Below are 27890 nucleotides of genomic sequence, written 5' to 3'. Positions count from 1 at the left end.
CATATGCTTTGACAAGCAACCCTCCTGGAGGGAAATAAAGTGCAAGCTGTCATTAACTTTTAAAATTGGTGCAAGGCTCAGAAAAAGGCACTCAATGCCAGATCAAGATCATAGATAAAGGACAGGAGTTAGCTTGCCAATGATAGCCAACTAGCTCTTGCTTCCAAACGTCTGCCTTTCCTCTCCCATTCAACTGCGCTCTTAGCAACCAACCAACCAGTCAACCAACCATGCAACCCCACACAGCACACCTACACTCAGCCTGGGTCTTTGGTCTCCAAGGATTTAGTACTGGAGGGCTCAGGAGGAGCATCGTAGGAGCACAAAAGCTGACTTAGGCCCAAAAAGTCAGTTTTTGTGCTCCTAAGATGCTGCTTGACCTGCTGTGTTCATCCAGCTCCACACTTTGTTATCTGAGATTCTCAAGCATCAGCAGTTCCCATTATCTCTGCCTTCCTTACCTTGTCTGGCCTACCTGTGACTCCAGACCCACTGCAATGTGGCTGACACTTAGGCACTGTCTGGGTAATTATGGATGGGTAATATCCCATGATTGAATTCTTAAAAATTAACCAAGGCACCATCCTTATAATCAGCACAGGTAAGTCATGTCTATTTCAGGTGTTTTACATGCTTGGGAGATTCTGCCCCAAATTTTTGACTCACTGTTTGCTTCTTATGCTGTACAACAAAAAATAATAAAAGATAAATTCAATGAAGGCTGCACATATTGTGCTTAAGGCCAGTGGACCACCATAAATAGTTTAGAGGGTGACAAAGGACATAAACAGAAATATTTTCAAAAAAAAATGGTGAGGAGTGACCTACTAGACCTACCCAGTTGATATTGTACATTTCGATACCAGTCACCCGTTCCTAAAAATGCCAACTTCTGAAAGAGGCAAAACAAAAAGAAAAAGGCATTCTGTGAACATAATAGATAGCTGGGGTAGATCATTTAACCTTTGCTTGTACTCTACTAGTCAACAAGATCAATATACTATATTAATGAGATAGTAGGAACTGCAGATGCTAGAGAATCTGAGATAACAAGGTGTAGAACTGGATGAACACAGTAGGCCAAGCAGCATCACAGGTGCAGGAAGGCTGATGTTTCGGGCCTCGATCCTTCTTCAGAAATATTAATGGTTTGGATGTGTGTATAGAAAGTGTAATAGCTATTTTGTAGAAGATACTAAAATAGGTGGGAAACTAAATTGCAATGAAGAAATTTAGAAATGGATACAGATACGTTAGGTAAACAGGTCAAAATTTGGCAGATGAAGTTTAATGTCGAAAAATGAAAAGTTATTCATTCAGTTGGAGGAACAGAAGGCTAATTTATTATTTAAATGGAGAGAAACTTTAGAGAGCTTTGCAGCAGAGGAATCTGGGCGTTCTTAGGCATGAATTGTGAAACACCAGTACGAAGTTAGAGCAGGTAATCACAATGGCTCATGAAGCTTTGGCATTTATTGCTAAAGGAATAGGAAGTAAAGTAGGCAAGTGTTGCTGCAACTATACAAGCCATTTGTCAGACCGTACTTGGGTGATTGGGTACAATTCTGGTCCCCTTACTTAGAACATAGAAGTGTACAGCACAGAAACGGGCCCTTCGGCCCATGATATTGTGGCAAACGTGACACCAAATTAAACTATTCCCTTTTGCTTGTCCTTGGTCCATATCCCTCCATTTCCAGCATATTCATGTGCTCATCTATAAGTCCCTTAAACACGCTTTTCGTATTTACCTCTCCACCATCCTAGGAATGTGTCCCAGACTACCATTCTCATGTAAAAAAATGTGCTCACAGCTTTGTTGAACTTTGCCCTCTCACCTTACACGTATGCCCCCAAATTCTAATGTTCAAAGGACATTCAATGGATCCAGAAATGAGAGGTTTGTCTTATGAAAGCAGAATGAACAGTTTAGGCCAATACTCTCGAGAGTTGAGGAAAATGAGAGGCAATCTAATTGAGGTACACGAGATGCTGAAGAGGGCTAACAAAGTAGATACCGAAATGATGTTTCCTCATTTGGGGCAATCTGGAACAAGAGATCATACTTTTAGGATAAAGAGTAGCAGATTAAGATGAAAATAAATTTCTTCTTTCAAAGGACCATGAATCTGTGGAGTTCATTATCCCAAAGTGTGATGGATGCTGGGATACTGAGTAAATTTAAGGAGATAACTTTTTAATTAGTAATGGGTTGAAGGGTTACAGAGATTGGGCAGAAAAGTGGAGTCAAGACTGATATGACAGCAGCCATGACCATTTCTTGGTAAAGCAGGCTCAATGGGCTGAATTGCCTACTCCTGCTCCTAGTTCTTATGTACCCAAAAATCTATTAACTACTGTATTGACTATACTTAATGAGCGACCACCTACTTGAGTGGAGAATTCCGAGCTTCACAATATTTTGCACTAAGAAGTTTACTTACCTTGTCCTAAATCTGATATTGTGTCCCCCATGTTCTGGATTAATCAGCCAGAAAAGAGAAAAAAAATCACTATCTTGTAAGAGACAGTAGGAACTGCAGATGCTGGAGGGTCTGAGATAACAAGGTGTGGAGCTGGATGAACACAGCAGGCCAAGCAGCATTACAGGAGCAGGGTAGATGACGTTTCGGGTCTGGACCCTCCTAGGGTCAGTTTTCCTGCTCCTCTGATGTTGCCTGGCCTGCTGTGTTCATCCAGCTCCACACCTTGTCATTTTGCTATCTCGTCAAGCTCTTTTTAAACGTTGCCTGTTTTAAAGATATCTGTGCTCCCAATTCTAAATTCCTGGAATACATGCGTAATCTACTTTGTTTCTCCTCATGGAACTACACCAGGAACCAGTTTATTGTACCTTTGTTTACTTCCTCCCAGGGAAAAATGTATTTCCTTATACAAGGAGACCAACATAGCAGACAGTGGCTACCCCCATACACTGAATAATTGTACTGAAACATCTTTATAGCTATCTCCTAATTTCTTTGTAATTAAAGCAACCATACATTGCTTCCTGAGAAAATGTGAAGTGCAGATGCTGGAGAATCCAAGATAACAAAGTGTGAAGCTGGATGAACACAGCAGGCCAAGCATCATCTCAGGAGCACAAAAGCTGACGTTTCGGGCCTAGACCCTTCATCTCTCTGAAGAAGGGTCTAGGTCCGAAACGTCAGCTTTTGTGCTCCTGAGATGCTGCTTGGCCAGCTGTGTTCATCCAGCTTCACACTTTGTTAGCAGACATTGCTTCCTAATTGCTTGATAAAGGTCAGTTAACTTTAAAAGCAACATTATTCCAATCTCTCTCCATTCAGAAAAAAAAAGTTTTTGTTTTTCTGGCAAAGTGTACAATTTTGCATTTAATATTTAATATTTAACATCTACCATGTCCTTGCCCACACACAGAGCCTATAACCATCAACACACATTTGCATCTTCCTCATTGTTTAATGTTCCACCGAACTTTGGAGTTAATTTAAACATCCTGTCAGTCATACCACGACATAACTCCAGGGCACTGGAACTTGAAGTCAGGCCTTCTGGTCAAGAGATTTAGGCAGCGTTATCAAAACAACCTTTGCGAGTTGCTGCAGTCCTTTGTGTAGTTAGTAGCTCAGCAGTGTTTACCATCAGTCACTGTGGAGGTGGCCTACGTGGTACCAGCAAAACAGGCTGTTTTATCCTGGATGACATTAAAAAATTTTAGGTGTTATTGTAGGTGTATCCATCAAGGCAGGTAGAGAGTATTCAACACACTTCTGACCCATGCCTTGTCTCCATGGATAGGCATCGGGAGACAAGAGGGGAGGTTATTCACCACAGAATTTCTAACCTGTTCTTAGTGCCACAGTGCATATGTGGCAAGTCCAGTTCAGTTTCTGTTTATGGAAAGTTGATAATGGAGGATTCATTGGTGGTAATGCTATTGACTGTCAAGGAGAAATGCTTAGATTCTCTCTTCTTGGAGAGGACCATCACCTGGTACTTTGATAATGCAAATATTACTCACCATCTGTGGGCCAGACCAGGTAGATAGCAGAACTCGTTATTAATAATGAATGCCCTCAATAATAATAGAACACTAGATGTAATTTTACAACAATCAGCATAATTATCTTTTAATTCCACATTCTACTAATTAAATTCAACTTTCATTATTTACCGCGGTGGAATTTGAGCCCACATTTTGAAAACATTAGTCTGGTTCTTTAGATTATCAACCTAGTGGCAATACTATTACACCAATACCCGAATTGAGTTCAAAAAATATCTAATGCCAAGTTATGTCAGAGATAATAGGAACTGCAGATGGAAGAACTGCTTTTTACTTAAAAATCCTGTGACATGAACAGCTTTCCCCTCTGTCACTCTCAAAGATCTCTCACTCTCCACTTGCACAAGCAGTTCTCCCACTTCAGCAGTTCGTCTCCTCTTACAGGCAGAGTTAGCCACCACTCTCACAGTTCATATATCTTAGCAACCTGCCAGCACCAAAAAAAAATGCATAAGAAACAATAGATTAAGCTCTGGAATGAACTGCTTGAGAGTGCAATGAAGGCAGATTTAAATGAGGTATTCAAAGATAGTTATGATTTTATCTGAAAAAGAAGAATATGCACCATTATCAGCAGACAGCAGAAGAAAAGTACAAAGGGAATCGCTCATTCAGTGAGCCAGTGCAGACAAAATGGGCTGAATGGCCAGCTTTATGTAATCACTTCTGTGATTTAAAGGATAATTAATTTGTAAATACGGGAAGTTTGTCTTTTTTTAAATAACAGGAAGGTCAAGGCTAAAATGCTGTTTATGTGACATTGACAATGGAGCAACAAAGACTTGAAGTAATTCACAATTCATGGAGTGTCTGCCTCCTTATCACAAGTTGTTGAACAAAGAATATATTAATAAGGATGAAAGCCATTACAATATTTTGAAAGGAAATTCTAGCCCAATGTTTGACTCATGCTATTGCTTAAATATATCAACTCCACTCACTATTTTCAATGTCTATCCAATCTCATGACTCCAGAAGGTTCAACGTTCTTACAATATTGAACTGTTCATTCGGCCAGTTCTTAAAATCTCTGTAATAGAAATAATACATTGTCCTGTTGTCTTTTAATTTACACAAAATTCTTTGCCTTGGTCCATTTTATAAACTATAACATACATAAAGGATTACCCGAATCACTTCCAACCTCCATTTACATACTTGAACCTGCTATTCGAACTCCTACTCTATCTCAATTTTAACATCACTATGGCTCTCCTTTATGGGCAAATATATCTTTAGATATACTCCAAACAGGCTTCAGAGAAACTAAACTGATTATTAGTTGCTGTACCACCCGATCCAAATATCTCAAAACCTACTGGTACTCAATACATCTTTCAGTGTCAAGCCAATTCAAATAAAAACTAAATCAGGAAGGGTAGTGTTTAACTACATCTTCAACAGACCATTAAAAACTATTAATCAGACTGCTCCTTTTTGACACACAGCTAATAAACGTAAACTTAGCACCTTCATTGCTAAATTTGCTGCCCATTTTCTGCTAATAATTATTAAAAAAACAGATGTCCAGTCGATTATATTATTCATAACAATGTGCAAAGTAATTACTTAGTTCCTTCATTTGAGGAACTTACTTATAAATATAGCCTTAACCTTAGATCAACTGAAAGCATAATTGACTAACCAATAGGTTTTACTCCATACATTTCTCTTTTCAGATATCAAATAATGAAATCATCAAGCAGTTTGGTTCTCATTAATTCTGAACATACAGAAGTGTTTGGCAGGTCATGAAACAGAATCAACATTAGTGTAGTAGTGCATGTTGAAAGTAAATCATACTATCCTCTGATAAACATTTTTGACAATAATAAATTGTTTGGTTTAGACCGTTTGAAGCAGTTAGCAATGGTTACTATTGATCTGTTTAATTGAAATTAAAATGTTTGGTAATTTTCTCCAGGTCAGAGAACAGTTAATGTCAGATTTCAACCATAAACTAGGAATTGAAATCATGAGCTACTTTGGACAAATCTAGCATTCAGTTAACCTGTTGAATGTTTGAGCATTATACAGTGAGATCAAAGAATGGAACAAAAGTATAAAGAGTGGTTCCGTAATTCCATTCATGTATTTGTGAATCAACATTCGGCAACAATGAGACACAATAAAGCAATCAAAATAATATCAGAAGATATTGAAAACAAGTTATATAAAGGTGGAATCACAGAATTCATGGTCCACCTGCTCAAACAAAAATTAAAAAGAAAATAGAGAAGTCTGAATTTTTTTTTCAAAGCACAATGACTAACCACAGAGGGAGAAGTGGTGATAATGACATTGGAATCCCATAGAAAACTATAAAGCTCTCAGGTGATGAAAATGCAGGAAAGATGTTCCTGATGACTAGGGAATTAGGGTTTACAATCTGAGAATATGAGTGAGGCCATTTGAACCGTGATGATGAGAATTTTCTTCACCAAGACAGTGGTGAGCAGAATTCTGTCACAAAAAGCAGTTGATGCCAAAATATTGAAAGTTTTCAAGGAGTTAGATATAGTTCTTACGGATAAACGGATTTAAGGGTATTGGGAAAAAAGAGTACCGAGTTGAATAATCATCCATGATTGTACTGAATGGTGGAGCAAGCTCGAAGAGCCAAATAACCTACTCCTGTATTACAAAGTGTGAAGCTGGATGAACACAGCAGGCCAAACAGCATCTCAGGAGCACAAAAGCTGACGTTTCGGGCCCAGACCCTTTACCAGAGAGGGGGATGGGGAGAGGATTCTGAAATAAATAGGGAGAGAGGGCTAGTATATTATTTCAGATTTTTTTTTCATTGAATTCATTTGTCACCCTTAGCGGTCATGAGTTTTGGGCCTATGCCCCCAGGCCAGTAATCTGGTGTTCTGTATTACTCGTAATAGGAACATGGAAAATAAGAACAGGAGCAGGTTAGAGATAATGGGAACTGCAGACAAAGTGTGAAGCTGGATGAACACAACAGGCCAAGCAGCATCTTAGGAGCACAAAAGCTGATGTTTCCGGTCTAGACCCTTCATCAGAGAGGGGGATGAGGAGAGGGTTCTGAAATAAATAGGGAGAGAAGGGGAGGCGGACCAAAGATGGATAGAGGAGAAGACAGGTGGAGAGGAGAGTATAGGTGGGGAGGTAGGGAGGGGATAGGTCAGTCCGGGGAGGAAGGACAGGTCAGGGAGGCAGGATGAGGTGAGTAGGTGGGAAATGAAGGTGCAGCTTGAGGTGGGAGGAGGGGATGGATCAGAGGAAGAACAGGTTAGGGAGGTGGGGACAAGCTGGGCTGGTTTTGGGATGCAGTGGGGGAAGGGGAGATTTTGAAGCTTGTGAAGTCCACATTGATACCATTGGGCTGCATCATTCCCAAGTGGAATATGAGTTGCTGTTCCTGCAACCTTCGGGTGGCATCACTGTGGCACTGCAGGAGGCCCAGGATGGACATGTCATCCGAAGAATGAGAGGGGGAGTTAAAATGGTTTGCGACTGGGAGGTGCAGTTGTTTATTGCGAACCAAGCGGAGGTGTTCTGCAAAGCGGTCCCCAAGCCTCCACTTGGTTTCCCCAATGTAGAGGAAGCCACAATGGGTACAGTGGATACAGTATACTACATTGGCAGATGTGCAGGTGAACATCTGCTTAATATGGAAAGTCATCTTGGGGCCTGGGATGGGGGTGAGGGAGGTGGTGTGGGGGCAAGTGTAGCACTTCCAGCGGTTGCAGGAGAAGGTGCCAGGTGTGGTGGAGTTGGAAGGGAGTGTGGAGCGGATATTTCTATGACTAGTAGTACAGAACACCAGGTTACTGGCCTGGGGGCATAGGATCAAAACTCATGACTGCTAAGGGTGACATATGAATTCAATGCAAAAAAATCTGAAATAATATACTAGCCTATTAGCAACCATGCAATCACTGTAAACTGTTAAGTACAAGTAAATCTGCTGTCCTTACTTGAACTGGCCTACATATGACTCCAAACCCACAGCAATGCAGTTGACCCAACTGCCCTCTGGGAAATTAAGGATAAGCAATAAATGCTGGCCTAGTCCATATTCCATGAATAAGGAAAAGTAAATAGTACAATACAATTATGTGGTGAATGACTTGGCTGTTGTTGTTCTAATACCTTGGAAGCCTACTTTGATTGAAAACATTGTTAAATTGCAAACTATCATTCCTGGATATTCATTTCCTTCAACTTCATGAAGGAAAAGGAAATCACAGCCCTATTTCAGTACTTATTTCTGATTCACTCTCTGCTGTGCCCAACATAAGCACATAGAAAAAGACCAGTCAAGATAAAGGTATACACATTCTGACCTAAATAAAATGCGATTATCGAGATTTTGTAAAGTTTCTATGTCTAAAGAATGAATTTTCAGATCGAAGTAGGTAGTTCAAGTCAGGAAATATCGCAACATGTCAGTCATGCCTAAATTGAAAGAGCCTGTTAGAGAAAAATTTGAGTGCAGGGTGGAATTCTGCCAAGTTGCTTTGACAGTACCCAAACTGAGCATCAGGGAACAGGTTCTGCTGAAAAAATTCTACTTCAAAGCAGAGTGGATTGCATACAGCATTATTTTGCAGATTATGAAGAGGAGACCGATGAGGTGGTAACTAGCCAGATGGGTTTTGTCCTGCTTTTGTGGACAGGATATATCAGGGAAAATTTACACATTGTTTGGTAGGTGCCAGCATTGTAACTGTATAGAAATGCTTAGCTAGGAGCATGGCTAATTCTGCAATGCAAGTCTTTAGTATTAATGCTGCAATGTTGTCAAAGACCATAGGCCCAGCAGTATCTAGTGCCTTCACCATTTCTTGTTATCGTGTGAAATTAATTAAATTGATTGAAAAAGACATGAACATAGTCGGAAAGTGTAATGTTACTGGATTAGTAACTTAGAGGACAAGGCTAATGTTCTGAGATATGGTTTCAAATCCCAGCATAGCAGTTGATAAAATTTGAAGTCAATTAAAAAGCTAGTCTAATGGACATCATTTAACCACTGTTGAGGGCTCAAAAACCTATCTGGTTCACTAATATCCTTTGGGGGAGGAAATCTGCTGTCCTTACCTTGTCTTACATACGTGTGCAATGTGGTTTAACTCTTAACTGCCATCTGGGCATTTCAGGATGGGTAACAGATACTTATCTAGTCACATGATGACACCATCCCATTAATGGATAAAAGAAAATATTTATTTTTCAAAGGCAGGAACCTCAGGAGGAGGCAGACAGATATCATCCATTGAACATTTCTGGCTGAAGATGGTTGGAAGTGCTTTAGCCTTGCTTTTTGCAATCAGATCCTGGTGTCTGCCATCAAGGATGAGAGTCTCCTCTTCCTGTTGGTTGTTCAGTCATCTGCCATCAGTCATGATTGAATTAAAACCCTCTTGCCCCATCCAATCTACTGTTTGTAAAGTTATTCAGTTCTGTCTATTGCATGTTCTTCAATATTCAAGTTGTCTAATTTTGCACCTTCACCAAATTGACATGTGGAGATGAAAGAATTACATTTCTAACAATTTAGTATAGCTCATACTCATCAGATAGTACAGAAAAATCTGATTCATGGAATGCACACAAAGGTTTTCAAAAAAATTTCTTAAGCGTTCAGTCTCTTACACAAACAAACTTCTACTCAGAGACCAAATCAAAAAATCATTTACTTAGCTCAATCCACTCTTTTCGATCAAATTATGAACTCAATATCTTTTCATGATATAGTGCTACTTTTGAAACTTAGACAAATATGTACAATGACATAATAGTAGTTTAAATGTCAATGAAGTACTTTAAAGCTCTGCGTTCACAATCACAGTATCAGATGGTAAAATCCTTTGTCCTACAGAGGATGACATGACTTAATGGTATTATTACTAAACTATTAATCCTGAGATTCACGCAATATTCTAGGTCCTGCAATCAAATCCAGCCATGCCGGCAATGGATTTTGAATTCTACAGAGAATTAAGAGTCTAATTGTGACCATGACACTGTTATCAATCAGCAGGAAAGAAAAAAATGATTCCTTCTGTAAAGGATATCAGTGAAATGCTGTCTTTATCTGGTCTGGCCAACATGTCATTCCACATCAACAGTATTGCAGTGGACTCTTCCCTTTGGGCAACCAGGGGTGGACAAGAAACGCTGGCCTAGCCAGTGATGCCCAAATCCTATAAATGAATTAAAACAAAGATGGCCTGTCAACTAAAGCAGTTCAATTTTTTTTAAAAACTCTTTCATTGACAGTTTGAGAATTTTTAATTTTAAATTTAAACAGCAGGTGGCTTTAAGCAAAATTTGATGATGGCATTTAAATATCCTTTACAACTACTTTATCAATGTGAAACTCCCACATTGTTAGGAGTCTTGAACCCAGCACAAATTTGAAATGACACTTCTAGATTACACTCTATCCCTCTGCCACCAAGAACTGGATCTGTAAGAAACAGGGGAAGAAAATCCAATAACCAATTTGAAAGGTTCAGGGATTATTCCAATTCCACAAAAATCTCATATAAATAGTTTTGAAAAAGACTGCAAATTAGACGTACTGCTATAAACTTTCCAAATCTACTATTGTCTTCAAACCTGCTCCTTAATAAACCTGATTCAATCATAGCTTGGGGCTCATCTGTTATCTGTCACCTAGGACAGCAGAAATATAGGATGATTTTTTTTTCTAGCTCAAATATTGATGGTAAGCCAGTTAATTATTCTACTTTGGAACACTATGTTGTTGGGTCACAATTCATATCATAGGATGAAAATACTTATCCTTGAAAGAAGTCATTGCCCTGAAGATTAAACATGTTTCAGTTTCCTCCTGGCATGTCAGCACAGGTAGCAGGGCTAAAGTTTACTGCTTGTCCCTTTCAGATATTGGGAATATAACCAGGAAGCTACCTTCTTGAAAAACTGTCATTCATTTAGTTTGGATATGCCCAAAATGGTGTTGGTGCAAATTGCAGAGTTTTGATTCAAACACAACAAAGAAATTACAGGATATTTCCTAATCAGAATAGTGAGTGCCTAGAATGAAGTATTATCATCTTGTTCCTATAAACAATATAATTGGAGGTTTGAAAAATGTTGAATGAGGAAACCTTGACGCGCTGGTGCAGCATATCTTGTGGCTACAAAGTTACACTAGTGTGGGCAGAGTGAATGCTGAAATTCAACTGCTGAAACAAACTTGAAATGTAAAGTGGCTTTCATGGTTATGATAAGTGACACTACCAATATTGTTGTAAAATTACTAATCTCTTTCAAGGACATCTGTCATCCATAAACAGTCTGATATGTATGAGTCTATACACCAACTGCAATGTAGTTGCAATGTAGCTAGACTTTGAAATGGTCTAGAAACCATTTAGTACTAACCAATCAGTACAGAAAATCTAAGTATGAACAAAATTAGATTGACTACCTGTCATTAAACTAGGCCACGGGCATGAAAAAGGCACACTTTAAACAGTCAACATCACATGTGATTCATGTACCAGGACATCAAGATCCCTGGTTGTGCTGAGCTACCTTCTTGAACCATTGCAATCTGTATAGTGTAGACACTCACTCAAGATGCTGCTGGTGAAAACTTCCAGGATTTTGACCAAACAAAAGTGAAAGAACTCCAAAATAGTTCCAGGTCAGGGTAGCATGTAGCTTTTCACATGCTTCCTGCCATTGTTTTTCTGTAAGATAGAGTTCACAGATTTGGAAGGTCATGAGAAATAAGCTTTGCCAATTTGCTGTGGTGTACATGTTGTACATGACTATCTTCAATGATGTAAGTAATAAAACGAAGCATTTACCAAATCAGATCAGGACATTTTAGTTAAATGTTTGGTCATTTAACCTAAAAATGTAGATTTTAAGGAGTGCCTTCAAGGAGGAAAGCTAGGTAGTGAAGAACAGAGGTGTAGAAATGGTATTCCAGAACTTGGGATCTAAGCAACTGTAGGAACTGCCAGCAATATCAAGGCAATTATAATAGAAAATGCACAGGAAGCCAGAATTAGGGGTGTATGGATATCCAAGAGGGTTGCAGAGGTGCAGTACATTACAGAGATAAAGAGGCCAGGCTATGGCGTTATTTGGATTTAAAAAATTAATGAGCTTTTCAAAACTGAAAAGCTAGTTGACTGGGATGCAATTTAAGTCAGCGAGCATATGGGTGATAGAACAGGGCTTACTGTGAATTAAAACACGAGCAGCTGAGCATTGCAAGACCTACCTCAAGTTTACGAGCAGTAGACTGTTGGAGGTGTCAGGGTTGCATTCGGATAGCTAGTCTATAAGTCACAATGCTTGAATGAGAGCCTCAACAGATCAGCTGAGACAGAGGGGCAAGTAGTACAAAGTTACAGAGGTAGAACCAAGTGGTCATAGTGATGGTGTAAGTAAGAAATTGGGAACTCAAGGATCAAATGTGACACCAAAATTGTGAACAGCTTAGCTTAAATAGTGATGGTTGCCAGGGAGAAAGTAGATTGGAGCAGAGGCTGAATATAATTTCTTCAGACTGTTGGTAGAAATTTCTGTACATCCAGTACTAGATGTTGGATAAGCATCTGATAATTTAGAAAAAGTCGAATAGAGAGAGACGTTATGGTGGTCTTTGCATACACGTACGTACTATTAGTGTGTTTCAGAGGAAGTTGCCAAAAAGCAACAGGTAAATGTGGAACAGGAGGGTGTAATTGGGTACCAAAGACAATGGTGAAGGAACAGGAAGAAAAGCCTTCCAAATGATTCTCTGATAGTGATTAGAAAAAGAAGAATGGAACGAGGCAGAAACAGTCTCATCTAGTTGAATGACAGTGAGGAGGAACTGAAGGAGGATATGGTGGTTAGACACATCAGAAGAAATAGGAACTAATTGTTATGAGATCAATATCCAAAGTGCCATTTTCAGAGTTGCATTGCAGTCAGGTGCTGAACAACGTATCAGTCCACAAGCCACATGAAGATCTGCAGAAAAAAAGACTCAACACTGCCACGTTATTCAGTATATGTGTAATCATTTCAAGCTTCTGGAAACCAGAGCTGTTTTCCCTGTAGAACATTCAGCCTAGTTAAGTGAAATGCCATTGCTGCAGCTGATTAATCAGTACTGTTGTACGCTAAGAAATTAGGTATAGATACTCAGCCTGCAGAATCTAAATCCATTTTACAAAGGCAAAATGTCATGTAAAGCCCAAGCTGAGGAGGAAATGACCATCAAGTAAAACTTTAAATGAAGATACAAGTAGGAGGTTAAAACAATTCAAGAAGTAAATACCATTATTTTGCAAACTTTTATTCAGATTTTAGTTTATTACCCACTTTAGATACTGCATATTTTCAGAATTGAGCAAAAATATAGCAGCTAGAAAATAATAAGCTATTTGAGTAAATTATGGAACCTGACGTGCACAGCTAATCAAAAACAGCAGCTATTGTAGAAAATACATCTGAATTCTTAAATGCTGAAAATGTTTAACACAGTGCCATCTACAGGACTAACATTTGTTGCAGACACTTAATAAATTCCAGTGATTCACTTGATGTACCAAATACATAACATATACAAAGGCCCTAACGCACCGTGGTACCGTGGTTACCTCTAGGCCAGAAGTTCCACATTCAAATCACACCTGCTCCAGAGATCTGTGATGAACAAACTTATTAAAAAATATCCACAAGATATTCAGAGGTCCCTTGCAGTGCAGCGGCATCCCCTATATGTCTAATCATGCAGTGTGAACACTATGAAAGAAAAAGATGGATGCTAAAATGGCATAATTCCACAGCTCAACGTCATATTACAAAAATGATAAAAGGAAGCAGCATTAAAAATGGAAATATTGGGAGAAGCAGAAATAGACAAGTGTGCTTACAGAGAACCAAATCTGTAATCAGATAGGTCAGTTTGGAAGTTAGGCAAGAATCCATTTAAAAACAAAGGCTGAAGAGATTTTGAAGGAAATTTTGGTTGAAAAGTGTTTTGTTAGATTACGAACTTTGCTACTTAGTGCTTTCTTTGGAAGAAAGCTGAAGAGGATGTACATGCATCTGAAAGAATGAAAGAAAGATGCTTCAATTAGGATTATTTAGGATAATTTATTTAATTCGGAACTGCAATGACACAAGGTGGAGCAAATGGCAGCTACTAAATGAACCTGTATAAGAAGCCCATCCATAAACCCTCTAAAAGCAGAAGTGAGTACATACACAAATATAGCTTACACAAATAAGCTTTATCCAGTATTCTTAAAAGAACAGGTTGCAAGGACACCCTTTAAACTTTCTGAGAGCTGAAACCATAAGACAAGAAGATGAAAGAACAGAAGTAGGCCATTCCTCCATTTAACGAGATTATGGTTGATTTGATTATCCTGACCTCCAATTCCTGAATTTTCCCCATAACACTCGCTTCTTTGACTGATTAAAAGCCTAAGTCAGCCTTGTCATGACTTCAATGAAGGAAGCGAAGGTGCTGTGGCCAAAGTTGCAAGTGATACAAAAATAAGTGGATAGGCAAGTAGTAAGGATGGCGTAATTTACAGAGGGATAGAGACAATTTAAGAAGGTGGGAGCTTGGCAGACGGACAATGATGTTGAAAAATTGTGAGATTGTGCACTTCGGTAGGATATATGAATAGATAAGCTAAATATTATTTAAATGGGGAAAGCACAGAGAGTTTCTGGGATCCTCATGCATGAATCACAAAAAGCTAACAACCAATTTCAGTGGGTCATAAGTAAAACAAATGGACTAATGGGCTATTTTTCCAAAGGAATGGAGTATAAAAATAAGGGGGTCTTACTAAAATCTACAAGGCACTAGTCAGAGCACACCTAGAATGCTGTGAACAGTTTTTGGTCCCTTAGCGAAGGAAAGATATATTAACATCGGTGGCAGTCCTGAGCAGATTCATTAGATTGATTCTGGGTATGTAAGAATTTTGTGATGAAGAGACATTGAATAGGTTAGGCTTGTGCTCACTGGAATTTAGAAGAATGAGAATTGAAACATATAAGATTCTTTGGGATAATTGGACAATTAAGGAATAAAAGAATGACAAAAGTAAAATTAGTGCCAATCAAGGATAGTAGTGGGAAGTTGTGTGTGGAGCCAGAGAAGACAGGGGAAGCACTAAATGAATATTTTTCGACAGTATTCACTCTAGAAAACGACAATGTTGTCGAGGAGAATACTGAGATACAGGCTACTAGAATAGGTGGGATTGAGGTGAATAAGGAAGAGGTATTAGAAATCCTACAGAGTGTGAAGATAGATAAGTCACCTGGGCATGATGGGATTTATCCTAGGATCCTCTGGGAAGCCAGGGAGGAGATTGCCAAGCCTTTGGCATTGATCTTTAACTCGTCATTGTCTACAGGAATAGTGTCAGACGACTGGAGGATAGCAAATGTGGTTCCCCTGTTCAAGAAGGAGAGTAGAGACAACCCTGGTAATTATAGACCAGTGAGCCTTACCTCAGTTGTTGGTAAAGTGTTGTAAAAGGTTAGAAAAGATAGGATTTATAATCATCTGGAAAAGAACAAATTGATTAGAGATAGTCAGCACGGTTTTGTGAAGGGAAGGTCGTGCCTCGCAAACCTTATTGAGTTCTTTGAGAATGTGACCAAACAGGTAGATGAGAGTAAACCGGTTGATGTGGTGTATATGGATTTCAGCAAGGCGTTCAATAAGGTTCCCCACAGTAGGCTATTGTATAAAATGCGGAGGAATGGGATTGTGGGAGATATAGCAGTTTGGATCAGAAATTGGCTTGCTGAAAAAAGACAGAGGGTGGTAGTTGATGGGAAATGTCCATCTTGTGACCAGTTACCAGTGGTGTACCGCAAAGATCGGTGTTGGGTCCACTGCTGTTGGCCATTTTTATAAATGACCTGGATGAGGGCATAGAAGGATGGGTGAGTGAATTTGCAGACGACACTAAGGTCGGTGGAGTTGTGGATAGCGAAGAAGGGTGTTGTAGATTATAGAGACACATAGATAAGCTGCAGAGCTGGGCTGAGAGGTGGCAAATGGAGATTAATGCGGACAAGTGTGAGGTGATGCACTTTAGTAGGAGTAACCGGAAGGCAAAGTACTGGGCTAATGGTAGGATTCTTGGCAGTGTAGATGAGCAGAGAGATCTCGGTGTCCATGTACACAGATCCTTGAAAGTTGCCACCCAGGTTGACAGGGCTGTTAAGAAGGCATACAGCGTTTTAGCTTTTATTAATAGATGGATCGAGTTCCAGAACCAAGAGGTTTTGCTGCAGCTGTACAAAACTCTGGTGCGGCCGCACTTGGAGTATTGTGTACAGTTCTGGTCACCGCATTATAAGAAGGATGTGGAAGCTTTGGAAAGGGTGCAGAGGAGATTTACAAGGATGTTGCCTGGTATGGAGGGAAGGTCTTACGAGGAAAGGCTTAGGGACTTGAGGTTGTTGTCAACAGAGAGAAGGTTGAGAGGTGACTTAATTGAGATGTATAAAACAATCAGAGGGTTAGATAGGGTGGATAGGGAGAGCCTTTTTCCGAGGATGATGACGGCAAGCACGAGGGGGCATAGCTTTAAATTGAGGGGTGAAAGATATAGGACAGATGTCAGACGTAGTTTCTTTACTCAGAGTAGTAAGGGAATGGAACGCTTTGCCTGCAACCGTAGTGGATTCACCAACTTTAAGTACATTTAAGTCGTCATTGGACAACCATATGGACATACATGGAATAGTGTCGGTTAGATGGGCTTCAGATCGGTATGACAGGTTGGCACAACATCGAGGGCTGATGGGCCTGTACTGTGCCCTAATGTTCTATGTTCTATGGAACTGCAGATGCTGGAGAATCTGAGATAACAAAGTGTGGAGCTGGATGGACACAGCAGGCCAAGCAGCACCTTAGCAGCACAACGTTTTTCGGGGTCTACTTTAGACAGAGATGATATTTACATAAAGGACTGCCAAGCCTGGGTTGCGAAGTGACTGACCCTCTGTCTTCTTTCAGCAAGCCAAATTCCAATCTAAAACTGTTATATCTCCCACAATCCCATTCCTCCGCATTTTGTACAATAGCCTACTGTGGGGAACCTTATTGAACGCCTTGCTGAAATCCATATACACCACATCAACCGGTTTACTTTCATCTACCTGTTCGGTCACCTTCTCAAAGAACTCAATAAGGTTTGTGAGGCACGACCTACCCTTCACAAAACCGTGCTGACTATCCATAATCAATTTATTTTTTACTAGATGATTATAAATCCTATCACTTATAACCTTTTCCAACACTTTACCAACAATTGAAGTCAGGCTCACTGGCCTATAATTACCAGGGTTATCTCTACTCCCCTTCTTGAACAGGGGAACCACATTTGCTATCCTCCAGTCGTCTGACACTATTCCTGTAGACAATGACGAGTTAAAGATCAATGCCAAAGGCTCGGCAATCTCCTCCCTGGCTTCCCAGAGGATCCTAGGATAAATCCCATCATGCCCAGGGGACTTATCTATCTTCACACTCTGTAGGATTTCTAATACCTCTTCCTTGTTACCTCAATCCCACCTAGTCTAGTAGCCTGTATCTCAGTATTCTCCTCAACAACACTGTCGTTTTCTAGAGTGAATACTGTCGAAAAATATTCATTTAGTGCTTCCCCTGTCTTCTCTGGCTCCACACACAACTTCCCATTACTATCCTTGATTGGCACTAATTTTACTTTTGTCATTCTTTTATTCCTTAATTGTCCAATTATCCCAAAGAATCTTATATGTTTCAATTCTCATTCTTCTAAATTCCAGTGAGCACAAGCCTAACCTATTCAATGTCTCTTCATCACAAAATTCTTACATACCCAGAATCAATCTAATGAATCTGCTCAGGACTGCCACCGATGTTAATATATCTTTCCTTCGCTAAGGGACCAAAAACTGTTCACAGCATTCTAGGTGTGCTCTGACTAGTGCCTTGTAGACTTTAGTAAGACCCCCTTATTTTTATACTCCATTCCCCTGGAAAAATGGCCAATAGTCCATTTGTTTTACTTATGACCCACTGAAATTGGTTGTTAGCTTTTTGTGATTCATGCATGAGGACCCCAGAAACTCTCTGTGCTTTCCCCATTGAAATAATATTTAGCTTATCTATTCATATATCCTACCGAAGTGCACAATCTCACAATTTTTCAACATCATTGTCCGTCTGCCAAGCTCCCACCTTCTTAAACTGTCTCTATCCCTCTGTAGATTATGCCATCCTTACTACTTGCCTGTCCACTTACTTTTGTATCACTTGCAACTTTGGCAACAGCACCTTCGCTTCCTTCATTGAAGTCATGGATTCACAATCATAAGTAATTGTGGTCCCAGTACTGATCCAAAAATTACGTATTGACATCATAAAAATGTAGTGATTTATCACAACTCACAGTCTTCTATTAGTTAGCCAATGCTCCACATATGCTCACATTCCACCTGGAGTCTTATTTTATTAAGAAAGTCTTACATGTGGTTTCTTGTTGATTGCTGTTGGTAATTCAAACATATTACATCTATTGGTCCCTTTTCATCTATCCTGCGAGTTATCTAGAACAAAGAACAAAGAAAATTATAGCACAGGAACAGGCCTTTCGGCCCTCCAAACCTGCGCCGATCCAGATCCTCTATCTAAACCTGGTGCATATTTTCCAAGGATCAATATCCCTCTGCTCCCTGCCCATTCGTGTATCTGTCTAGATACATCTTAAATGACGTTATCGTGCCCGCCCCAGCCACCTCTGCTGGCAACGTGCTCCAGGCACCCACCATCCTCTGCGTAAAGAACTTTCCATACATATCTCCCTTTAACGTTTCCCCTCTCACCTTGAAATCATGACCCCGAGTAATTGAGTCCCCACTCTGGGAAAAAGCTTCTTGCTATCCATCCTGTCTGTACCTCTCACGATTTTGTAGCCCTCAATCAGGTCCCCCCTCAACCTCCATCTTTCTAATGTAAATAATCCTAATCTACTCAACCTCTCTTCATAGCTAGTGCCCTCCATACCAGGCAACATCCTGGCGAACCTCCTCCGCACCCACATCCTTTTGTTAATGTAGCGACCAGAACTGTACACAGTATTCCAAATGTGGTCGAAACAAAGTCCTATACAACTGCAACATGACCTGCCAACTCTTGTACTCAATACCCAATCTGATCTATGAAAGCATGCCCTACGCCTTCTTGACCCGTGTTGCCACCTTCAGGGTACGATGGACCTGAACACCCAGATAACTCTGTGCATTAATTTTCCCTAGGGCTTTTCCATTTACCGTATAGTTCGCTCTTGAAGTGGATCTTCCAAAATGCATCACCTCGCATTTGCCTGGAGTGAACTCCATCTGCCATTTCTCCACCCAACTCTCCAATCTATCTAGATTCTGCTTCATTCTCCAACATTCCCCTTCACTATCTGATACTCCATCAATCTTAATGTCATCTGCAAACTTGCAAATCTCTTCAAAGAACTGCAATAAATTTATCAGGCATGATTTTCTCCTGGCTTTCACTGTCTAATCTTATTACGCCTAAGGTTTTGGAATAGATTTGTAGCTCGGGTTGTGGGTGTTGAGGTTGGTTGGCTCGCCGAGCTGGTTTGTTGTTCCGCAGACTTTTCATTACTAAGCTGGGCAACATCATCAGTGCAGCCTCCAATGAAGTGCCAGTGTGTTTTCACGGCTGCTTTTTAAATTCTGGAGTCCATTGACCTGGATTGCCTCCGTTCCAGTTTTCCTTCATGAAGGAGTGTATATGGGGTTGAGTTCTGTGTTTTTATTAATGGCTTTCTTCATGGAGTGCCAGGCTACTATGAATTATCGTGCTTGTCTCTGCCTAGCCTGTCCCAGGATCTTGGTGTTGTCCCAGTCGAATTGCTTGTTCTCCTTGTCCATGTGGGTTGAGATGAGTGAGTGTTGGTCGTGTCTTTTTGTAGCCAGTTGGTGTTCATGTACCCTTGTTGTTAGTTTCTTTCCTGTTTGTCCGAGGGTTTCTCACAATCTCTGCAGGGGATCTTATAGATCACATTGGTTCTGTCCATGGTGGGGAGTGTGCCTTTAGTTCAGGTGAACAGTTGTCGGCGGGTCGATGTGGGCTTGCATACCACTCTGATGCCCAGCGGTCGTGGGAGTCTTGTGGTTCCTTCTGATGTGTTCCTGATGTAGGGTAGGGTGATGAGTGCATTGGGGTGTGTAGTATCTTCCTGACGTTGTTTGATAGCCATCTTCTGACCTAGATTTTTGGATATCCATTATCCCTTCCAGGTTTCCTAGAAGCCTGGCATTCTATGAAGAAAGCCACTAATAAACACATAGAACTCCATCCCATATACACTCCTCTGCGAAAGAAAACCAGAAGTGAGGCAATCCTGCTCAATGGACCCCAGAGTTTAAAAACCAGGCGGGAAAACATACCAACGTTTCATCGAAGGCTGCACCGATGATGCTACCCAGCAGGGTAATGAATCGTGTGCGGAACATCAAACCAGCTCGGCAAGCCAACCAACCTCAACAATGTTATTATGTACGTTTATATGCTCCATTACTACATTCTTTATGACAGACTCTAAGGTTTTCCCAATGACAGATGTTAAGCTAACTAGCCTATCGTTAACTATTTTTTGTCTCTTTTTTTTGATTAGTTACACTAGCAGTTTTCCAACCCTGTGACTTTTCTTGAATCTAAGAATTCTTGAAAGATTACTACCAGTATCACGTTGCTACTTCTTTTAAAATCCTAGGATGCAACCTATCAGATCTAAGGGTCTTAATGACCTTTAGCTCCATTAGTTTCCCTCGCACATTCTCCTCCTCCTCCTCCATTTTGTTCCCTAACTATTCAGTATTTTTGCAATGCTGTTGGTGTCTTTCGCCATGAGGACTGGTGTCAACTCATCTGCCATTTTCTGGTTTTCCATTGTTGTTTAGCCTGGCTTGCTCTCTAAGTCGCATATGTTCCCTTTAACCTCTCCATTCTTTGTTATATATTTGAATAAGCTCTTTCTGTCTGTTTTTAAATTACTTGCTTGTTGACTTAACATAGCTTATTTTCTCCACCTAATACTTTTGGACATATTTCGTGACTTTTAAAACTTTCCAAATCCTGTAGTTTACCACTAATGTCTGCCACGTTGTAGGATTTCTCTTTTAATTTGGTAAGATCTTTACCTTCCTTGGTTAAGCATGGTTAGTTTGTCCACTTCCTGGAGTCCTTTTTCAATGAGACAAAGTCTTGCTGAGACACGAACTATTTTCTCAGACTTTTAATTTTTTTCATCAAACTTATGGGCACTCTTTGGGAACATACAACCAAGTAATATGATGTATTCAAGGTATTTCCTACCAGGGCCTCAATGAACTAAATTGTTTCCCTCAAGTATAGCACTACATCCAAAACTATCCAAAATCATGTTGCAAATTCATTCTGCCAGTAATGTAATCAATCCTGAGGAAAATTAAATACTCATATCATACTGTCCTTAAGAGCCCACCAATACTTCTCCAGTTCTATATTCACATGTTTAAGTATTATCAATATACACTCAATAATATATAGATATGACTCTTGTTTTATCATAGGTTTCAGAAATAGAAATACAAATGTACTTGCAATAAAATGAACTGATGAAGTTTAATAACTACCAGGTCATTTCTCAATTAAATTTATGCTTGGAAATTGATATTTTTGTATCATTACAATTGCATTTGATTCATAAATGCACATTTTGCATCTTTATATTCTTACAATCTGTGGCATGACCATTTTATGGAAAATATGATTCATCCGGGTGCATGCTAGAAAATGCTACTTTTTGTTTACATCTGAAGCCATTCTCACAGTAAACTCAAATAGTCTAGTAATCCCTCAATCTGGAAGCACATACCACATGAAAAAGATGAAACAAATCTTTTTGTTCAAATAAGAATTATATTTGCACTGTATATTGACAATAAATACAATGAAACACCTGTTGACAACTTCATATTTCTTCTATTAAATTCCCCAATTTAAAACAAGCACTTCCATTCTTCAAAAAAAGGTTAGCGTTAGGATGATAATAAATTAATCTGCACTTCTTCCATAAATAAATACCAAGATATGATCCGAATATTTAAAAGCCCTCAAATTCAGAGCTGTGGAAGAGATTATGGAAGTGAAAGACATTCTTACTTGTAAGATTACTACATGGCAACAAGCCTGATTGTCATTCTAATAACTTTCGAATGGAAAAGCCTGTAACACAAGAATGCACCCAAGTCGCCAATGGGTAATCTGGGGAATGCGAGAGTCGCGTGGTGCAGGAGGAAAAGGAGCTTGGAATGGAGACAGTACAGTAGTAGATGTGATTGAGGAGCTAAGATAATGATCAGAGAAGTAAGATTGCATTTGGATGGAGCAAGACAGTAATCACAGGAAATGAAATAGGTAATCTTGTTGGACAGGACAGAAAGGCTCCTCATATTCCTAGCTCACAAGCAGCAGACTTACTGGTCCAGCCCTTCTTGCCTCTTTAATCAGCTGGACTTCCAAATGTCCATAAAATCTATTCAGCATTAATTAAAATAGTAAGTTTTGTTTTTTAAGAGTTTTCCCACGTAAAGATGTTGGGAGACAAAGAGTGTCACTGAGTTTTAAAATCAACATCTGGATATTACCAGAAATCCTAAGTGTCATTTTCATAAAGTTCCATGGAGGGCTTTCTTGCACTCTTGTTTCAAACTCAACTTGTTAACTAGGCATCATGTCCAAATGATGCCCCACTGGTCTGATGCTAACCTGACTCTTCCATTCACCATTGACAGAGTTCTTTCCACTACCATATTTCTGGTGTCAGTGCCATATTTAAAAGGTCATTGTGCACCTGGTCAAATGTTGACAGTCCAACGTTGCCCTGCACAGTTTATGACATTTAGCCCAGGTATGGCAAGTAAGCGAAAATCAGCATCTTGTTTTGTTGAAAGGGACCTGGAGGTCCTGATAGACAAAGTGCTGCAAAACATGGCTAGCCTCATTCCCTAGCTCTGGCAAAGGAAGTAATGCCACCAGACCCTGCCACCCTGCTCCTGTCTTGCCACTACATTCTGTCAGTCTCAACCATCCATAGTAATGCCTGACAAAGCCACAAAAAGATCAATGACAGATTAAAGAGGCCACAACAAGGCTGAAAAAGTAAGATAAGTATTGGGTAATCGACATTCAGCTCCTTATCACCCACCAAGGGAAAATTCCGATCGTGTCCATGCCCGTGAACTGATTTTAGATAAGACCTTTGACTTACTGTTCTGGGGCACTCTAACCATAAGGTGCCTGCTTTGACATAACTGAGGACTACTCCTGTTAGCTTTTGAAAAACGGTCACTTGCTTGAAGCACATGCTGCTTGCTTGCTGTGTACACAGCTGGCATATGGGAATGATTTAAACAGTAGGTGCTGTACAGCAGCATCTCAACCCCTTGACTGATCACTACTAATCATGACAATCTGCCTGGATTTACGCCTGGGCTAAAAGGCAAATAAAGGTGAAAGCACTACTAGCTCTAGTACAGGTGGAAATGCAAAAACGAGAATGCAAGGTCAGGCAGAAATACTGTGAGCATCAAAGCGGCACAAAGTGAGAACATGCTTAGCAGAGAGAGAGGAAACCTGAGACACATCCTGGTCCAATCCATGAAATAGGTGTCTATCTCAATGCACAATGTATCCTGGCACCAGTATTGCTATAACAGATGTCACTGCTTTTGAAAGTGCAGCACTGAAATAAAGAAACATATCACAAATGGATTAGAGACGTAGCATGATCTTGCGGTTAGGCTAACATGTGTCGGATGTCAATATCCGGAAATATGGGGTGTGTGTAGTTGCCTCCAATTTTCTCAGAACTGCTGGTGCGGTGTGTCTGAAGGTGGACGTCCAGAGGAGCAAGTGGTCAGCTGGAGTCATCAGCTACCCACTCTGACTTTCATACTGTGAACTCTCTTTCTATCCATTTTCTATCCAGAAGGTGAGCAAATAGGAAAGTGCGTACTACTGAGGCGAGATTAGGTAATAATGAGTGATAACTGGCACAAATCTTAGCTTACCATCTAATACGTGGCTCAAAAATGGGACCTTTTTGGTCTTGATGTCAACAAGATTGTCGCTGGAAATCGCACCCCATTTTCCCAAGTTTCTCCAAGGCTCAGGTTGTTCAAGGTCTGGAAAGATATGGCTCCACGTGTATTCTCTCAAGCATAAACAGGGATATTCTAAATATACATAACTGCCTTTCAAGTAAATGTTATGATTATCATATTTAAAGTAACAATTAAGTTCTTCTTTGTTAGTCTCAATCATTCCTAAACATTGTGCTTAGAAGACAATGGTCTCAAACGTTCAGCAGGGTGTGTTTTTGTTTTACATATGTCCAGTTGTTTACAGAAGGGAGTGAGATTAGTGCCTCACATCTCTTTGTAAACAAGCAGACATAAAGGAAATCACACATTCAGCCAAGCATTTGACAAAGACGACTGTAAGGGAAAGCTTTTATAGGATCATATGTTTGCCATAAAAGAGCTGGTTCAGCTGGTTTTAACCACAGCCAACTTGTACACAGTAATTTCCCACATAAAGCAAGTTTATGATGATCAAATAATTTATCTTCATGAAATTGACCAAAGAATAAATTTCAACCAGGATACCAGAGACAACTTTTTAATTCTTGTAATGTCTATGCTTAATGTAATTTAACCAGGATCCTTGTGTCTCAGAAGCAGAAAGTCTACCAATTTAACTATGACTGATACATACCATTGTTCATGTTAAGTAAGGTCATCCACTAAATGTTCATTTACTTGTATCAGAAAAGATGAAGTGCATAAATAAATGACGCGAATCTAGTCATGACTGTTTACTGTGAAATAAAGCAATTCAATATTGAACATTTGGTTCTTCTTTTTTGTTAGTCTTCAAAAATACTGGAGAGACGTTTGGAGGTTAGTTTAATAGTCCAATACTAATAACTCTCATTACAACTTTGCATGACATTACTGCTTGTATAGACTTTGTGCAAAGTAAAAGCTAAATAGAAACACTAGAAATATTCTGGAAGCGTTTTGGGAAAGAAAAAAGGTTTTAAATTTCAAGCTGATGACCTTGCACCAAGAATTCTGAGCAAAGATCATCATCCTGAAATTTCAGTTTTTTTTCCACACACATGCCGCCAGATCTGCTGAGCATTTTTTGTTTAGTTTCAATTTTCATTATCCATGTTATTTTGATTCTGGGGCAATTTAGGTTGACTCCAGAAAATGTAAGAGAACTGGGATATACCTGTTGCCACAAAATTTGAACTGGTATCAACAATCTGTAAAGCAAATTATATAATCAAATAATAGTGACATATCTGTAACTCTGGGTTGTTTTCTCAAGGTTAAACACAGAACAAGGACTTTCAATGATTTTTTTTTCTGGAATGTTAGTCACATTAAAAAAAATAAAATTTTACTGCATGCATATTTACTTACATTAGCAAAAACGCTTCGAAAGGCCTCACTCATAAATGAATCTGATTAATAGGTTAGAGATATGTTCTGTCCAGAAACTGACATTAGTACAAATGATGGTCTGTGTCCAAGTGAAAGCAACATTGATTGTCTCATTAATGTTAAACATTCACAGCGCAAAATATTATGAGAGTAATGTTTTAGGTAATTAGGTATCCATTAAAATGCGTTTCGTTTTCACTGAAAAATTCACAAAACCATCAAAGCCGAGCAAACAGTTGTAATCATGAGGGTGTAATTGAGAGTTAAGCAGTAGATTACAAACGCTCACAGAGATCGGATGCAACACATTACAACATACCATCTGAAATGAAAAAGAATCAGTCTGACTCTAGACAGCTACAGCTGTATCACTGACCCCACTCTGGCCTCTGAGCACCTGCACCATCAGCACCAGTATCCATTGGAGAATATCGGGCCCTTCTCCCACCACTTACAGAATGGTTTCGGTGACCTCGGCCGCTTTCCTTACCTCTTTCTTCTTCTGTCCACCTCCGAAGCTAGCACACAACAGGAGGAGAAGCCAGGAGCGGACCGTTACCAGGGGCAGCGGCGCCAACCTCCGACCAGACGCCATTCCGATAACTGGGGCAACGCTCGATCCGATCCCCATTGGCTGGGATGGGCTGTGCCGCGCGGCACTCTGGGAGTTGCAGTCCTAGACCAGCCGTTGATCGCAGGAGCAAATTGAGGAGGGAACTACAACACCCAGAGTACATGGGAAGGGGGCTGGGGTGAATCATCAACCAGGTGGTGGCGCTGAGCCGAATCGGACGAGAAGCCCAGTGATGGAGAGAGATTTGGTTAGATATTTAGTAACAACCTGTTTGGAGACGCTTTAGTACACCGCTGATCAGGTGGGACTTGAACCCGGACCTTCTGGCCCAGAGGCAAGGATACTACCACTGTGCACAAGACCCTACTCGACAGACTCTCCAGATACTGTCTTCGACTCAGCAAACATTGGAAGGTGAGCATCCTTGTCATGCGCTGGTAGTGTCCCTACCTCTGGGTTCAAGTCCTACCTGCCTCAGACATAACGTGAAGCAAAGAACTGCTGGAAATCTTAAACCAAAACCGAAAGTGAATAGGTTAAGGGTCACTGGACTCTAAACATGAACTCTTTTCTTCTCTCTATACCGATGCTTTCGGACCTGTTGTGTTCATGAAGTACTTTCTGTTCTGAATGTGAGTTTGCTCGCTGAGCGGGAAGGTTAGTTTTCAGACGTTTCGTCACCATTCTAGGTAACATCATCAGTGAGCCTCCGACGAAGCGCTGGTGTTATGTCCCGCTGAAGGCTCACTGATGATGTTACCTAGAATGGTGATGAAACGTCTGAAAACTAACCTTCCAGCTCAGCGAGCAAACTCACATCCAGAACCTCAACCTGAGCTACAAATCTTCTCAAAACTCGCAAGTACTTTCTGTTTCTGTATCATAACATGCCTGAATACCTTGTTCCAAAAATATCTACAAAAACGGTGATGACAGCAATCCCAGTAAACATCCGAATTTTAAGGCAATGAATTTAACTTTGAATGCATGTATTATGGCATTCTTACAAAATAAACTAAGTACTGTACACTGAAGCTCTGCGAAAACCATATATGGTAGTTGCAGCGTTATACTTGTATATTAGTGAGAACAAAACTTACTTGAAAAATTGAAGCACAAAATGGAAGCAAATCAGCCATCGAGATTGAAATTAAGGTGAAGATAACAAGTGCGCTTATAATAGGTACGAGGCAGAAAATACAGTGAGAACAAGGAAGAATGCAAAAAGGTCAAAAGCAAGGTGAAAAGCCTACTAGAGAAGCAAAGAGGAATAACGAAAGGAAAGTCCTGCACCCAACATTAAAGTGGTGGGGTAAGTGGATAGGTATAAGATGAAATTTAATGTAGACAAATGTGAAGTGATGTGTTTTGATCTCTGATCTATTATCGGCAATTTGATTCAGATCAATGAGATTTACCTTGATCATTGCCAAGTTTAAAACCTGGTCTAACACTTGAGTAGCCCCAAACCTACACCTCAAATCTCACCAATGACAGCCTTGGCTTGCAACTAAACAACTCCACACAATCAGTACTGACCACTCCTCTGACTCAACAACCCTCTTGCCAAATAACCCAATTACCGTTCAACCACCAGTCTACCTCCTCAACCCCTGATTACACCCCAACTACTCCGCAACCTGACTACCTCCATCAACCAGCTGTGACTACCCCATTGACCATATCCCTGCAAGCAGTCATCCTATAACC

At 40.1% G+C, this 27890-nt stretch overlaps 2 protein-coding genes across 3 annotated transcripts in view; one reads left to right on the top strand and one right to left on the bottom strand.

Annotated features, from left to right (window-relative positions):
- tusc3 (tumor suppressor candidate 3) overlaps positions 1–26229 on the bottom strand; it is a 405732-nt gene extending 379503 nt beyond the window's left edge. For both annotated transcript variants that reach the window (XM_048544990.2, XM_059651455.1), the window contains exon 1: positions 26097–26229. In XM_048544990.2, coding sequence (XP_048400947.1) covers positions 26097–26201 — 105 coding nt within the window. In that variant the 5' untranslated portion in view covers positions 26202–26229. The remainder of the gene's footprint in view (positions 1–26096) is intronic.
- A 159-nt stretch (positions 26230–26388) lies between these two features.
- LOC125459071 (zeta-sarcoglycan) overlaps positions 26389–27890 on the top strand; it is a 986421-nt gene continuing 984919 nt past the window's right edge. Inside the window, exons 1-2 of the mRNA XM_048545022.2 lie at positions 26389–26594; positions 27364–27492. The gene's annotated coding sequence lies outside the window, so the exon portion shown is untranslated. The remainder of the gene's footprint in view (positions 26595–27363; positions 27493–27890) is intronic.

The sequence above is a fragment of the Stegostoma tigrinum genome, chromosome 1 (genome assembly GCF_030684315.1).
Source record: "Stegostoma tigrinum isolate sSteTig4 chromosome 1, sSteTig4.hap1, whole genome shotgun sequence".
Classification (NCBI taxonomy): domain Eukaryota; kingdom Metazoa; phylum Chordata; class Chondrichthyes; order Orectolobiformes; family Stegostomatidae; genus Stegostoma; species Stegostoma tigrinum.
Note: the sequence above shows the minus strand (reverse complement) of the source record. Positions and strands in the feature narration are given on the sequence as shown.